This window comes from Balaenoptera musculus, chromosome 15 (genome assembly GCF_009873245.2).
Source record: "Balaenoptera musculus isolate JJ_BM4_2016_0621 chromosome 15, mBalMus1.pri.v3, whole genome shotgun sequence".
In the NCBI taxonomy this organism is placed as follows: Eukaryota; Metazoa; Chordata; class Mammalia; order Artiodactyla; family Balaenopteridae; genus Balaenoptera; species Balaenoptera musculus.
In genome coordinates, this window is record NC_045799.1 from 27304872 (window position 1) to 27321130 (window position 16259).

The window sequence follows — 16259 nt, forward strand, 5'->3', positions numbered from 1 at the left end:
AGATCCCACCTGCGCTGTCAATGTGCACAGACCTTCCAGCTCCTGGCCTGGTATCTCCCTCCTACACCCTCTTCCGGGTTTCCTACCCTTCGGAGTTGAGTTCAAGTTGTGTTCCTGTCTTCTGGGAACTTTTCCTGGTCTGCTGACCTCCTCTGTGGTTCTCAGCCTGAGGCTGTACCTCCTCAAGGGACCAGATGGAAATAGATTGGGATGCTTTTGTAGTCACAGTGAGGGGGTGTGCTGGGGGCACAACTCCCATTTGGTAAGCAGCCCCACCTGAGGACCAGTGGCTTAGACCCTTCATCCCCACTGAACTGAAACAGCATGTGGCAATCTGAGCAGGGTGGCAGTGAAAAGAGGATGGGCTCTGGGGCCACAGAAACTTAGGTTTGAATCTTGGCTCTGCTGCTTATCAGCTGTGTTGTCCTAGCAAATTTCTTAACCTCTCTGAGCTTCAGTTTCTGAATGTAACAGGTAATAATAGTAATAATAATAATAACAACGGCTAACACTTACTGAACACACTGAGTGCCAGATACTGTGCTAAAAGCTTTCCACATGACCCATAAGGAAGGTACTATCAGTTTTCTTCACGTTCAGGTGAGGAAATTGAGCCCAGAGAGATTAAGTAAACTGCCCAAAGTCACAGGGCTATTAAGTGGCAGAGTCTGGATTCAAAGTCAGATAGTGAAATTCCAGAGCCTGTGCTCCTAACTTCTCTCGATACTGCCTCGCTCTCTTATGAGCTGAGACCACGTGTGAGAGGCCAGCTTAGTGCGTGTGCAGCAACTACGACACCTTGCAGGTGGCACTGGCATCACTCTTCTCAGTACTGTGACAACTATCATGACATTACTGTTCACAAATAACTTTCCCAACAACCGTGGTGGGAAATACCCACTGGATATTCTTACCATTCCTTGTAAAGAAACTGTGGCCCAGAGAGGTTATGGTTCTTGTTCTAGGTCACCCACGGTATAACACAGGGGAAAGATTCCCTTGGATTTTACAGCCAGGATTCAAACCTGGCTCTGAATGACGCCAAAGGTCATGTTCTCATCCGAGACCCTGTACTTGCTCTTGAGAAAGCTGCTTCAAATGTCGCAGAGATGCCTTCTGACCTGATGGTGTGGGACAGGGCCAGGATTCCCAGCACGAAGAAATACATGGACAGCAAGAGGTTGATGTACTCCTGGGAGAATATCTGAGGCAGAAATACAAAGAGAAACAGGAAGTCAGGGTTGCCAGTGGCTATGAGAAAACCAGAGTCCACGCTTCTCTTCTGGAGTTGGGGAATGGTGTCAGAAAGACTCTCAAATGGTACTGGGTGGGGGGGGGGGCTTCTAGTTTCTATGGTAACGGGAAAAAGGGAAGGAACTTCAAGCCCTCAGATGCACCTCCCAAAGGAGTCTGTAGGTTTGCGCTTCGTGGCTCCATCATTTGCAGACAGGCAGTATTGTGTGCGTGTCGAGGGTCCTGCATGGGGGAGGGGAGTCTGAAGTTCAGAGTCCCAAGAGAGCGGTCTGAACCTCAGAATGCACTCTTCCAAGCTTCCTTCTCTCTGCTCAGAAATCTAGGGAGCCCCCTACAGCGGCCACCCAGTTATGAGTCATCTGCACCCTGCTCCATTCTCCATGCTCTTCTGGACGACCCCTCCCACAGTGATGCTGAAGCTCTGACGGCAGGCCCTCACAGCTGCTTCTTGGTCCTGTGCTTAGGTGAACCCAAGGAATGCTGTCTCTCACAGGGCTAAAGCCAGTGGTCACACGTTGTTAATTCTGGACTTCAGGCAGGCTGTGCCACATGGCTCCATGGTTGCTGCACTGTCTTTTTTTTCATAAATTTATTTATTTTTGGCTGTGTTGGGTCTTTGTTGCTGCGCATGGGCTTTCTCTAGTTGCGGCGAGTGGGGGCTACTCTTCGTCGCGGTGCGCGGGCTTCTCATTGCGGTGGCTTCTCTTGTGGAGCACGGGCTCTAGGTGCGCGGGCTTCAGTAGTTGTGGCACACGGGCTCAGCAGTTGTGGCACACGGGCTCAGCAGTTGTGGCTCACGGGCTCTAGAGCGCAGGCTCAGTAGCTGTGGCACACGGGCTCAGCTGCTCCGCGGCATGTGGGATCTTCCTGGACCAGGGCTCAGACCTGTGTCCCCTGCATTGGCAGGCAGATTCTTTTTTTTTTTTTTTTTGGCAGGCAGATTCTTAACCACTGCGCCACCAGGGAAGCCCTGCATCGTCTTCTAATTTGTTATCGTGAGGCTTTCTAACTGGGAGGGAATAATGTGCTGTGGTGTGGGGTCTGGGGCCACTGGCCACTCTCAGGTAGGGACCTGTTTAAACCTCTGTCTGATCCCCTCGATCCGCTGCTTAACGCCTCTCAGCAGCTTTCCTGTGCTCCCACGAGCTCAAGGCCCACATCCTCCCCTTGGTCTCTCATGCTCTCATGGTGACCACCGCAGGCCTCCTCAGCCGCTCCTTCTCGTTCTCCGTGCTGCGGCCACACTGGCCTTGTTGTGCCACATTCCCACCCAGGGGCAGCCCATGTACATGCCTCTCTGCTGCCCAGGACGCTCTCCTCTCCTCACCCAGGCTTCCAAGCAGTTTTCCTTGACGTGACCTCCGTTAATTCAGCTCACGTTTACCGACTGTCTGCTACGTGCAGTGCGTCGTGCTCAGCACTGGAATAGGCAGAAAAGTCCCTGCTCTCATGGAGTTCACGTGCCAGTGAGGGAGAATCTCAAGAGATGAACATGCAGTACACTGTCCAGTGGAGGTGGGCGCTAAGAAGCAAAGCAAAGCAGTGCAAGGAGGCGGGGGGGTGGCCATCAGACAGGTGGCCTGGGAAAGCCTCCGACACTGACTTCATTTAGGAGTAGAGCCCTTAACGAAGTAAGGGAGCGGCTGTGATACCTGGGGGAAGAGCCTTTGAGGTGGAGGGAAGGGTGAGTACAAAGGTCCTGAGGTGGGCATGCGTTCATGTGTGCAGGGGACGGTGAGGGCCTGTGGCCAGGAGCCAAGGTAGGAAGGAGAGTGTCAGGAGACGAGGCTGGGAAGGTAGGAGGGAGATGGACCGTGAAAAAGGCTTTAGCTTCGTCTGGGTAAGACAGGCCGGTACTGCAGGGCTGAGGGCAAGGCTGTGACCTGATCTGACGGCCTGAGAGGATCCCTCTGTTGCTGTGTGGAAGGCAGACTCCACAGGGCAAAAGTCAAGGCCGACAGCCCAGCGAGGAGTAAGCTGCATCCAGGAGGATGGTGTCCTGGGCTGGGGGGTAGGAGGGATGTGATGAGCCGGGGTCGGATCCCCGATCAGCTCTGGACTAGAGAAGTGGGTTGTGCCGAGGGCTGCGTGCTGAGGAGGGAGGAGCCCTTCTAGGGTTTTCGGCTGAGCAGTGAGGTGGATGAGGTGCTGTTGTCTGAGATGGGGGCTCGGGCAGGAGCAGATTCTTCTGTGCTCTTCTGGTGCCACAGACCTTGCCTTCACACCACTTTCTAGGACTGTCACTTCACATTTATCTGTGTGACTGCTTGACTGGTGTCTGTCTCCACCACTTAACAGGAAGCTCCTTGAGGGCAGGGGTGGGCCCGCTGTTTTTCTCACTGCAGTGTCCCCAGCACCCAGCACAGGATCTGGTGTGTGTTTGTAGAATGACCGAATGGACGAGCACATCAGTGGCTGCAACGTGAATGCTCCTACCCACACAGGCGTGTGGACCGTGCTTACCCGTGAACACGTGGTGTCCTCCCACACAGTGTTCTTTCAACGTGGGCCCTGGGGAGAAATTTCTCTCTGGCCACACCTTTGAGCTTCTGGTCGGCTTGACTGTGTGGACTATGAATTGTGCACCAAGTCTCTCTTTCTTTGTGCTTTGGCTGCTAGAAAATCAGAGTCACGCCTGTGTCAGAGGCACTTCTGGCAAGAGTACAAGTCTTTAGACTTTAGAGCATGGGGTCTGGGTATGGTCCTCACCCAAATCTTCACTGTCTTTTCCTATTTTATTTTTTCTCCTTTACGCCAGTTTCTTCCTTTATTATTTTTCTTATGCTGTTGGATTTAATTTTTATATGCTGCCTCAAAGCAATCAGGTTTAAATGAGGTGGGATAAGGTAAATTTTATGATTTTGAGAAATGTAACAAACTCCAGTGCCCCCACCAGGAAAGGAGGAGGAAAGGGGCAGAGTGAGAGCCACTGTTAAGCAAACCACAACCAGCGGTCAGTCTGGAGTTTGGGAGGGATCTGGTGGCCGTGTTACCCAGGCAGCTGCCTTTCAGACATCTCAACAAGGACACTCTGGTGACTTGGGAGGAGGTATGCTGTGTCCTCTGGTACAGGCTGGGGCTTACCTGCCTGGAGAGGAGGACAGGCTGAGCAACAGGCGTCCGGAGGCTTAAATAAAAATGTTCACACCCTCTGCTGCCAGAAAGTCCTTTCTGGGGAATCTAGCCTAAGGAGAGAATCCTAAATACTAAAAATGTTAGATGGTCCTGAGGCAAAGGCCTGGGTGTATATTCCTAGCACTCAGCACAGCAGAGACTCGAGAAATATCTGCCAAAAGCCAAGTCGGAGGCAATGAGCTAGATGTGTACAGAGCCACAGAGAGATCTCAAGAGCACAGGGGAGAGGAAAAGGAACACAGTTCTACTTATGGAAACTAGACTCTCACTAAATGCACACAGATACATTAACACCATATATTTTATAAAAAGACACACATCCAAGGACACAAATCAAACGCATTAGGGCAGGTGCCTCTGGTGAAGGGAAATGAAGGTGGCAAATGGAGATGGGCATCAGGGTGAAGGTGGTGAAGGAAACAAGGAGGGGGGCCTGGCACGGGCCGACGCCAGTGTGCTGTGAACCAAAGCATGTGATAAATTCACCTCTCCTCCCGAGGTCCAGGAAAAAAAAAAAAATCAGTGAATACCTAATGTTATTTGATGCACTCTTACTTATAAGAGTAAAAATCAGAACGATATTTTCTGTTTAAAGTGAGGGGGATGCTATAAGTCAGTCGTGGTGTATCTGCTTGTGGGGATATTCTGAAATCATTAAGAAGAGCAGTTCTGATCCAATAATGAGGGAGTGATGGAACAGGAAGCAGGCGTTAAAAATTATGTTTCTGACTCACTCACAGACGGGTAAAAATAAAGAATTCTGATGCTAGTCAGTGTAGGTGGGAGTACAGTGAAGCCAGCACACTTGTAACTGTTGGAGGGAATGTAAATTGGTACAGTCAGAGGGATTTGGCACCAACTATTCCAGATGCTGTTTGATCTGGTGATGCCACTGCAGATATACTTGCCAAGATACTTACATGAGGATGCTCATGGCAGCAGTGCTGGGACATCCCACCACTGAATGCCCCTCAGGGGCACATCCACGAAACACAACCACAAGCAGCTGTTACAAAGAATGAGGTAGCTCTGACTGTGTTGATACGAAAATATCTCCCTGGTAAGAACCATATGTTCGATACATATATTTGTTTTAAAATTTTTACATAAATGCAGATCTATGCATAATAGAATGAGTCACAAGAAACTATGTTGGGGAGAGGATTATGGCTCATTTGCACCTTCCCTTAGATTGAAAAAACTTTCTTTAAACTATGTACATGTATTTTTAAAATGTGAATTAAAAGTTATCCTTGAGGAGGGATTTCCTTGGTGGTCCAGTGGTTAGGACTCTGAGCTTCCACTGCAAGGGGCACGGGTTCAATCCCTGGTTGGGGAACTCAGATCCCATGGGCCGAGCAGCGTGGCCGGGGGAAAAAAAAAAAAAAAAGTTATCCTTGAGGAATTTTCAATGACCAGGAAAAAAGTGCTTGTAATGTATTATTAAAAAAAATTAGTCATAAAATAATTATAATTAGGTTAAAAATACGATTATGAAAAGCCTGAGAGAAGATATGCCAAAACGTTAATAGTGATTACCTCTGTGTATTTTTCCCTCTCTTTAAGTTTTCTGCATATATTACTTTTGTAATCAGAAAACAGTACATGTTATATTAAAAAAAAAAGTTTGAGAGTTTGCAGTAACATGAGAAAATGCTCACGATGTAATTAATGTGAAGTGAGAAAAGCAGCTACAGGACTGAATACACCACATGTTCACAGCTATGGAGGAACCATGCACAGGGAAAAGCAGAGGAAGGACACACCTCCAAAGGGACTCTGTGACTGTCTCTGGCAGGGGGGTTTTGGATGGCTGCTGTTTTCCCCTTTTTACTTTTCTGTGTTTTCCAGGTTTTCAACACTGAGCCTGTGTAACTTTTATTGGGAAAATAAACCTCGATAAATTAAAAAAAAAAAAAAAGCAATTAGTATGGTAGAGGTATGTCCGAGACATAGCTATACCCCACCCCAACATGAAGGGTACAATGAAACCAAACCGGTACCAGGAAAACGAAACAGAAAGCTCCTCGAGGAAGGGAAATAAAGACTGGTGGGAAGGAGCCCCCGACATCACAGTGGGGTCTCTGGGTAGTGGGCCTAAGGGTAAATTGTTATTTTTTCCTGCTCTTTATTGTCTATAAATGAACATGCATGTCTCCTGTGATGGGAAAAATAAAACAAAATCAAAGTTATTCAAACCAAATGCTACAACAGGTGACAAAGGACTTACTTTGAAAAAGAGGTAGAGCCCCAAGAGCGTGCAGCTGGCGATGATGGGGAACCGGGCAGCGTCCCGGCTGGTGATGGTCTCGGGCATGTCCGAGGCATTCTAGACGAGAGAAGAAAGGCCCTGCTGAGTGCGGGGAGTGCTTCTGGCCTCTGAGGGCTGGATGCTGGCGGGAATTTGGTGTCCCAACAGCTCGTTCATCTCCTTCCCCTCCTGCCATCACTGAGGTGCCTCAGGGATCCCCACATTCTCCTGACTCGGGGCTTTGCAAGTGCTGTTCCCTCTGCCTGGGCTGCGGACCACCCAACCTGGGGCAGGACGCTCTTATCCCATCGTCTTGCTATTGAGGAGACCTGGACTCCAACAGGGACAGTCCTGGGAGGACCCAGGGCACATGCGGCAGAGGCAGTGGGTACGTAATAACTGAAAGAGAAAACCCTGGACACTGGTGACAAGAGAGCAGTTCTGGGTCTCGTGAGGACTACCTCCAGTTTTCTTATGGATTAGCTGAGATGTAAATATGATCAGTCTTTTATCCAGTAGGCAGTGAATACTATGAGCGGAAATAAACCAACAACACACAAAACTTAACAATGGGTAAAACCGAGTATGGGAAGACACCAACTGCAAGGAGAAGCAAATCTGGACAAAACTCAAACTCAAGAAGTGTGACTGCGGAAACTGAATCTGGTCAGAGTAAAAGCCACAATTAAATTCACAATGGCAGATGCAATAGTTGGCAAGAATGTGATCTAGGTAAAGAGCTGACGGAGGATAAATATTTACACGAAAAACAACTGAAGGCAATCAAAATCATTTCAGTATAATCAAAATGGAAAAAAATTGGAAATAGAGTAACAGTGCAACATAGAAAATTAAGTCAGCTCCATAGAATTCATGACAAAAGACTTTCCAATAAAAATCCATCATAGTAGTATAATTCTGGTTTAAATTTATATTAAAAATGTTTTTTTAGTCAAGTGGGGAGGCCCTTAACCAAACCCCAACATATGCATGAGGTGGCCCAGGCACAGGGCTGAGGGGAGACCCGCCCTTGTGGAGGGACCAGGTAGCTCTGTGTGAGTCACTCTCTGGCAGCTTTGCTGCGAGTGGGGTGGCGGTGTGTGAGCAACAGTGACATGGAGAGGCAGGGCCATCTTCCTTCCCTCTTCTCTCCCAGCCCTTGGTTTCTGCTTTTGGCAGCACTGTGCTGTGGGGTCTGGGCAAATTCATCACCCTCTCTGTGCACCTCCATAAAATCATTATATTTCCTGTGTAGCAGCAGGGTGGGCACAAAAATAAATAAGCTCCTGACCATAAAGAGTTCACAGGCAGGTAGGCCAAGACCTTGACATGTAAACAGAGTATCACCACATAGTGTGACATGTGACAGAACAGAGACACGCATACTGCGGTGGTACATGGCACGAGTGCCCAGTGGTGGAGGGAGGGCTCTGATGTCAGCAGGCCCAGCTGCACTCCCAGCTCTGCTTCTTTCCAGGTTTGGGACCTTGGGGAAGTTATCTTCCTTCTCAGAGCCTCAATTTCCTCAGCTGTAAAATGGGTTGCCAGGATTTGATGATTTTTTTTTTCCCCCCACAGCACTAGAAGTACTTGTGTTGTGCCTTGAGCTTCCCACAAGTTGTATAAACTATTTGTATTATTCTTATAAGGGAAACATGAGAAAGCAGACAGGACACTACTTTCGCAAGGAAGCAGGGGAGGGTCAGAGGTGGTTAGAGCAGATATCACTTAAGCAAGGCCTTGCAGGCCAAGCACAGGGTCTGGTATGTAGTAGGAGCCAGATAGACGCTGACTAAGTTGAGGAGTTTGCTTTGTGTACGAGGAAGGGAAGCGCTTACCAGGCAGAGGGACCTGTAGATGCAGGCAGGGCACATGGTATGAAAGCATTCACGGACTCTGGCTTCACCTACAAACCAGTGTTACCGCTCATTTCCACACAGTCATTTCAATTCAGCCCAGGATCCTGGGCAGGAAGAGGCTTAATATTATTCGATGACAAACCAGGTTGGACAGATGCTCCATCACACAGAGGAATCTGGTCTCCTCTGTGGGTGACTATTAGAAATATCCCACGTGCAATGTTGAGTCAGAACGGGAGACTTCAAATCTGACCAATGATGACAGTAACACGGATAACACTTACTGAGAGCTTTCTAGGTGCCAAGCATTGTTCTAGGTGCTTTACATGATTTCATCCTCACAGTAACCCCAGGAAGCAGGTACTTTTAATAGCTCCACATTACAGATGAAGAAACTGAGGCTCAGAGAGGTGACATAACTTGCTTTAAGGTCACACAGCTGACGAGTGGCAGAGCCAGGATTCACACTGAGGCAGTCTGGTTCCAGAGCCCAAACTCTTGGCTATTACCCCCTAGACGTCCTCTACCTTTTCCATCTGGAAATTTCTGCTGGAAAGTTATGACAAGATGCTCAGGGAGCCTGAGACCTTTCTGAGGAACAGAATCCTGAAGGCAACAGAATCTTTGTAGTTAAGAAAAATACAAAAAGGTGTCAGGATTCTCCACTGATTCAATTTGGATTTTTAAACTAGACGTTCTTATGCAAATGCAATGGCTCCTAAAGTGCAAAACATACTTGGGGGCGGTGGGGGGGGGTTGGGAACTGACATAAGGAGCAGAAATAAATTCAGCTTCCAGTGACATTCTGCATGCTCAGTTATCAGGGCGGAAGCAAAAGCAGCGAGGGAAGATGGCTCGCTCAAGTCGCTGGCTCAGCTGGAGCTCTGGGAGTTCTGCTTCCAGGCCATGCCCTAGAAAGGATCTGGAATTCGTGGACCATTCTGTTACCCCGGGGTCTCCTCTCCTCACTGCCACGTGCACTCACTCACCTGCGCGTCTCCTGAACTCCCCCCCCCCCCCCCCCACCCCAGCCCTTCGCCCCTGCTGCAGTCTCCACTAGCACCACCTCACCAGCCCCCTTCCCGCCTGTCACCTCCCCTATCAGGAGCTCTTTCTGAAGGACCTGATCGCATCCACAACAGCTCAGAAACCTCTGAAGAGTGGACTACCAAGCAGCCATCAAACAAGAACTGAGGTCACTGCGGGTGGGAGTATAAACTGGTACAACCTCTATGGTGGATAATTTGATAAAATCCATCTAAATCAAACATGCACAGAGCCTTTGACCCAGCAAATCGATTTCAAGGAATTTATCCTACAAATACACAGAAAAGTGTGAAGTAACAAATGTATAAGGAGATTAATCTCAGCGTGGTTTGCGATAGCAGAAGATTGACACACCTAACTGACCAGTGGAGGACTCCAAATCAGGGGCCCTCACACTTGGGCTCGCATCAGAATCGCCAGGAGGGCTTGTGAACAGATTTGCGTTTCTAACAAGTTCCCAGGTGATACTGATGCTGCTGGTCCTGGGATTACATTTTGAGAATCATGGCTGGGGGGTACAGGTGGACACCACACAGCTGTTAAAGAACACAACTGTGCCATGGGTACTGACATATTAGATCTGCAACATGTAAGTGGTGAAAACAGCAAGGTGTAAAAAAGAGTGTATCTATAACAAAATATAACAGTTATATAGCAAAAAATGGGGGGAAAGCATATGCTTATTTATTTGTAAAGGCACAGAGGCTCTCGATGGATAGCCAAGAAACACGTAACAGGGGCTGCCTCTGGGGAGGGAAACTGGGCAGCTGGGGTGGGAGGGAGATTTCACTTTGTCCCCCTGTACCTTTGGAATTCTACACCTTGGGCGTGCGTGACCTACCCTCCCCGCCATAAAACAACAAGGTACATCTACATGTACTGACATAGGAAAATGACCAAGACATATTGTTAAGGAAAAAAAAAAGAATCAAGTTTCAGAGCAATTATGTACCGCAAAATCCCACTTTTATAAAAATAAATTTACATATGTATATACACACAGGCACATACGTGTTTGTATATATACAGAAAAAGGTCTGGAAGATGGCACACCAAACAGCTACCTGGGTTACTTCCACGGAAGTGGTACTGGGGGGGCTTTCCCTTTATACTTCTGCATTGCTTCAATTTTTACAAATGCAAACATATAGTAACTATGAAGATTAACTGGTGCATTGCCCTCAGGATTCTGTACCTCCAAAGGGCCGCAGGATCCCAAAGCATCTTCCTGTTACATCACCCAAGTACCTGTACTGGGCTCACATCAAACTGCTCACTGCCTCCCAGAAAACACCTGTGGCCCCAGGCCTCCCTCTCCTCCTGTCCTGCCTGCTGAGCTCTCATCCACCCTGCCAAAGACCACTGCTGCCACCTCTAGCAGTCGGCTGGTCACACAGCTGTTTCTCCTTGGTGACTGCGCTCTGTGAGGGGAGGGCTTGGCCTTCTTTGTCTTGGCACCCCTGGTACCCAGCCCAGAGCAGGAACCCAGTCCAGCTGGCTGAGGGGCTCCTCTGAGTTACAGGCCAAAGGCCTCTGAAGCGGTGATGAGTAGCTGTTGCTGGGATTTGCTCCCTTCTGGGAACACAGGTCTCTGACAGGGACGGGCACTGCTCTCAGATGGCTCTGCCCATGGCTACTTCTTCCCCACACACTCCTGGACTTCTCCTCCCATGATTTCACAACTCGCCCTGCCTGTCATGGACAACTTGCCCCCAGGGAGAATGCTGTCCTCACGTGCCCTCTCTCAGCTGGCTGTGGCGGGGGGTCTAACACTAGTGGGAAATCAAAACTCCTGGGCCCCCAAGCTAACTTTTCTCTCCTTGCCAAATGATTAGGGAAACAACTCAGGGTAGAAAAAGGGAGTCGTTTGGCCTGTCCTCTCCCTAGGCCAAGATGCCACTTGTATGGGTCTTTAGAGGCACCTGCATCAAGGAGAGAGCCCCGGACTAGGACCAGGGACAGCTGGTTCTGCCCTTAATTGGCAGAGAAGTCATTTCTTTGACTCTCAGTTTCTCTGTACAATGGTGATAATAAAACTGGCTCTGCCTGTCTCACTCAGCTGCTGGGAGAATCAGAGGGCGAAGGCTTGTAAACTTTAGAATACCCTGGTTACTGGTGGCGGCAGGCTACTAAGGGTCAGGCTGTTTGCAATTCCATGCACAGTCTTCCAGCCCCCCTGTCTGGCCGGAGATGCTGGGGAGAGGTATTTAGATGCTTCAGTAGATCTAAAGCTCTCTTCTATCCTTACCCTCTGCTCCAGCCACTCCAGACCTTCCACCATCACCTAAACTGCCTCTTACAGCTGCTTTCCTGGTTTCCTCTCCCTGTAATGTCTTCTGGCGGAAATTCGACCTCTACATCAAGGCTCCAGCCCACCTCCAGCTCAGAGCCGCCCTGCCCTGCCCCAGGTGTACTCAATCTTTCTCCCTAAAGCCTGCAGCACTACCTGTACTACAATCACAGATCTAGTTATTCCTCTCTCATCCAGACACCTGAACTTGGTGACAGGGCTCTGACCCATTCATCTTTGCAGCATCCGTCTGCCCTGGACAACAGTGGAGGTTCAGGAAATTCTGTTGTCTGTATGATGTTTTCTGAAGAGATTACTAATCCATGTGTAGATGTGCCAAGGAGAATTACTCAGTATAGGGAGCCCCTCACATCAAGTGCCCAGCTCACTCCATGTTGCCCTTCACCTTCTTTGTCCTAATCTATTTCAGAACATCCCCCTGTACCAAGCGTTTGCCCGAAAAGCAAAGGTAGGGAGGATGAAAGCCACCAGAACTCTGCTTAGAAGAGGCAGAATAGGAAGGAAAATGGGGCCACCTAAGCCCTGCGTGACCAATCCCCTTTGCATCTGACCACAGAGGGAACCAGCCTCAAGTTCTCTGATCTTGAGAAAGGAAGGTGGCAGGCCTCGGCCACTGCTCAAGTTGGGTAATGTTTTTTGAGAACCTGGGCTTGAGCAGTTTCAAAAGTGGCAGCTCCTCTATGGGTCTGCCCTCTTTGGGTACGACGGCTTCCGCTAAGATTCAACTTCAGGTCTGGGTGGGGGAGGAGCAGCAGGGAGCTGCAGATCAGGAGGTGGTGGAGGATGATGGGAGAGGCTGCCAGGAAGTGAGAAGCCACTGGTGCAACAGGCTAGAGAGGGCTTAATATAGGGAAGAAGGGTGACAGAGAGGAAGTCAGAAGGTGGAAGGCCCTGGGGACCTCTTAGGTATCCAATGGGACAGATGTTGAAGGACAGGGATGAACTCTGGCCCAGTCTCACAAGAGAGGCCTACAGCAGCTCAGTTACTCAGCAAGTACGCCCAATTTGGTGGAAAGACTGTCTTAAGAGGCATGAGGAGAAGAGCTACTTTGAGGTAGGGTCTGGGGTGGGAACAGGGTTAGGGTTAGGGGTTAGGAATAGGGTCTGGGCTCAGGCTCGGACAGGTCCGAGCTTGGGTGTAGTGAGGGAGAGGAAACCAGCAAACCAAGGGGTCTATGGCTGGTTAAAAAGAGAGGCACCAAAGTGCCAGGTTCTGAGGAGTTGGCTGACCGGAATTGGTTCCAGAAAGTGATGCAAAAAACTAGGAGCTGAGCTGGGGGTTCCAGGAGCTAATATTCCTGTGTTAGTTGTTTTTTTTTTTTTTTTTTTTTTTTTTTAGGTGGGGCAAAGGCCTGATCTGGGGGTTCTAGGAGAGCACTCTAGGGGTCACAGATTCCAGCTGGACAGGTGTCAGAGTCTAGGGATGAGCCTGGGTGCCAGAATTTGCCCTGGGTTAGGGTGAGGAATGACAAGAGGCTGTACCATTCAGGAGGTGTCAGAACCAGTGCCCCATCAGGTACAGATGGATGTTGACCCAGAGCCTGGGATGGGGTGACTGTCCCAGACGGGATGAGCAGCCACAGCAGAGGGTGAGGCTGGTCTGGCTGGGTCCAGCAGGCTCAAAACAATTAGTACCCGAATCACAGTGTCAGGGTCGGCCGACAGTGCTTCCAGCACGGTGCACAGAGAGAGGGATGTGTCAAGGTCCGAACGGGGGTGGAAACCGCTCCCTCTTTGAGAAAGGTGTCAGTACCTGGTTCGCGGATCGGTGCCCAGATCCTGGGGCACCTAAGGTCAGCCCCGGGATGTGGGCCCGCGTTGGGGATGCGGTGGTGAGCAATGCTGGGAAGGGTCAGTGTCCGGGCAGAAGAGGTGTCTGTCCCGTCTAGGGCGGGCGGGGGAAGGGTCCGTGCCAGCCGTGTCAGGGCCCGGCTTTGCCGCTGACCGTACCTTGCCGCGGGCGCAGCGCACGGAGCGCAGGGCGCCGAAGAAGATGGGCAGCAGCGCCATGAGCAGGAGGCTGCCATAGGCCAGCGCGATGCCCTCGGGCGTGGAAGGCGGCCGCGTCGTGCCGTTGGTTGGGCCGCCTGCCTCGACACTGCCGTTATGCGGGTCGCTGAGGGCCGAGTCCATGGCAAGGCTGCACTCGGGGTCCGACTTCAGCTCCGGCAGCTGCAGCAGAGACGCAGAAGGGAAGACGGGCGCTGTGGGGAAAGCCACGTTCCCCTAAAGAAACAGGAAGTGACGTGCTTACCTCGCCGGCCCGCGCCGCGCACGCGTGCGCGTTCACGTCTCCCCGCCCGCGCGCCCTCTAGCGGTGGCGGAGGGACAGGAGGCTGGTTGCTAAGCAACTTGCTGGTAGCAGGGAGAGGAACTCTGGACCATTGCAGTGGGTATCCATCCTTAGGGAGACCTGAGGACCCCATTCCCCAGTCCCAGTCAGCCTCCTTAACCCCAGGATGTCCCACTCCCCGCAGATCCTAATAACTAAGAACTTGTTTACTCATGCAGGCATTCATCCAATATTTAATCATTCCCTCACTCCTTAAGTATTTGAGTATCCCATCATATCCAGGCACTGTCCTAGGCTCTGGGGACACAGAAGGGAACAATATAGGCAAAAGTCCGTCCCTGCTCTCATGAAGCTTGCACTTTTAGTGTGGTGAGGGGGGGGGGTTTGTTGGGAGGATAATAAATAAAGCGAATAAAATAAATAAATCAAAGCCTATAGGATGTTAGTGTGTAGTTATATGTTACATAGCATGTTTTTTAAAAAATTTATTTACTTTATTTATTTTTGGCTGCATTGGGTCTTTGTTGCTGTGTGCGGGCTTTCTCTAGTTGCAGCGAGCGGGGGCTATTCTTTGTTGAGGTGCGTGGGCTTTTTCATTGCGGTGGCTTCTCTTGTTGTGTAGCATGGGCTCGGGCTTCAGTAGTTGTGGCACGCTGGCTCAGTAGTTGTGGCTCATGGGCTCTAGAGTGCAGGCTCAGTAGTTGTGGCGCATGGGCTTAGTTGCTCTGCGGCATGTGTGATTTTCCCAGACCAGGGCTCGAACCCATGTCCCTTGCATGGGCAGGCAGATTCTTAACCACTGCACCACCACGGAAGCCCTACATAGGAGATTAAGTAATTTAGAGAGAGATTAGTAATTTAAGTAAATTAAATTAAATTAAGTAATTTAAGGAAGATTAGTAATTTAGAGAGACCGCTCTCTCTAGGAACCTAGTGAACTTTTGTATATGGCTTGGGCCAGGGTGGTTCCAGCCAGTTCCAGAGGACAAAAGTCAGGTGGCTTGCTCTGCAGATGGCCAGCTCTGTCGGGCTCCCAGTGTATGTGTGTCCAGGAGTGAGGAGAGGGTGTGGGTAGGAGTGACCTGAACTTGGGTGCAGACCCAAGCTGTCTGGGGCTCCTGGCTATGCTACTGATGCTCTAGTTAAGAGCTGGAGAAAGTATGTAGTAGACAAATTGATGAAAGCTGTACCCTGCAGGCACCTAGCACTGGAGAAACTCTGCGCCAAGCAGTGGGAAAAAAGCATGCTCTCCAGGAACCCAGGAAGTGAGCCAACCTCGAACCAGGAAGGGAAGGTCCATTCTCCTCCAGTGTTCCTCTAGTACACTCTACTGAAAAGGCTTAACGTATGTCAGCTGGCAAGGAAGAAATATTTACGAGATCTGGCTCCATTATCACAGAGCTGGCAAAAAGAGTGGTTTTAGAGCAGAGAGGCAATAAGTTGATAAGTGACACTGATAGTGTAAAATCACATGGCCTGGTCCAAGCTGGACAGGTGGTGAGGTGGGGTTGGAGTATAGGGTTCACAGTGAGAGGAGACAAAGGCAAGGAGTCAGACTATTAAAGTTTGCATAATGGAGTTTGCCTAGTTCATGCCAGGCACTGTACTGGTAACTTTATGGGTGTTTTCTTTGATCTCAAAAACACTGGTAAGATATGATTAGTCCCATTTTGCAGATGAGGAAACAGGCTCACAGAGGTAAACTAGCCAGCCAGGTCACACAGTCCAGCAGAGGAAGAGGAGAGACTTGAACTCGGGTCTGTAGGGTTCCGAAGCCTCTGCTCTTTATAATATTCCAGCTACAAAGAGGGCTAAGCAGTTTGGACCAGAGTGACTTCCTTCTGGGCAGGTGGTGTACAGTTTCAGGCTCTGTTTTTCAATAAGCTGGACATGACCTGAGTGGATGGGTGAAGGCAGTGTGCCTGATGAATTCATCCATCAATAATTCAGGCCACAGGATTTGCCCAGCAGCTGGGCCTCATGGCTCCAAGCCTCTTCATCTGAGAGCATACAATTGGAAATCAGAGACACTCCTGCTTCATGCAAGGCTGAGCACTTGATTTAGTTTGGTCTGGGGCAGATCTGGCCATCTCCCTTTATACTCATGGG

General features: G+C 49.8%; 1 protein-coding gene across 4 annotated transcripts in view; it reads right to left on the minus strand.

The window, feature by feature from the left end:
* The window catches only part of HM13 (histocompatibility minor 13), a 40700-nt gene extending 26595 nt beyond the window's left edge, over positions 1-14105 (minus strand). For 3 of the 4 annotated variants that reach the window (XR_005016525.1, XM_036826348.1, XM_036826347.1), the window contains exons 1-3: positions 13808-14098; positions 6620-6718; positions 1122-1204 (exon numbers count right to left, since the gene is read on the minus strand). Coding sequence is in view for 3 of the 4 variants with exons in the window: in XM_036826348.1 (XP_036682243.1) it covers positions 1122-1204; positions 6620-6718; positions 13808-13990 (365 nt within the window). In the remaining variant the exon portion in view is untranslated. Of the gene's footprint in view, positions 1-1121; positions 1205-6619; positions 6719-13807 lie in introns of all 4 variants that reach the window. The other variant, XM_036826349.1, reaches the window with a different exon arrangement.
* Positions 14106-16259: the final 2154 nt, after the last annotated feature.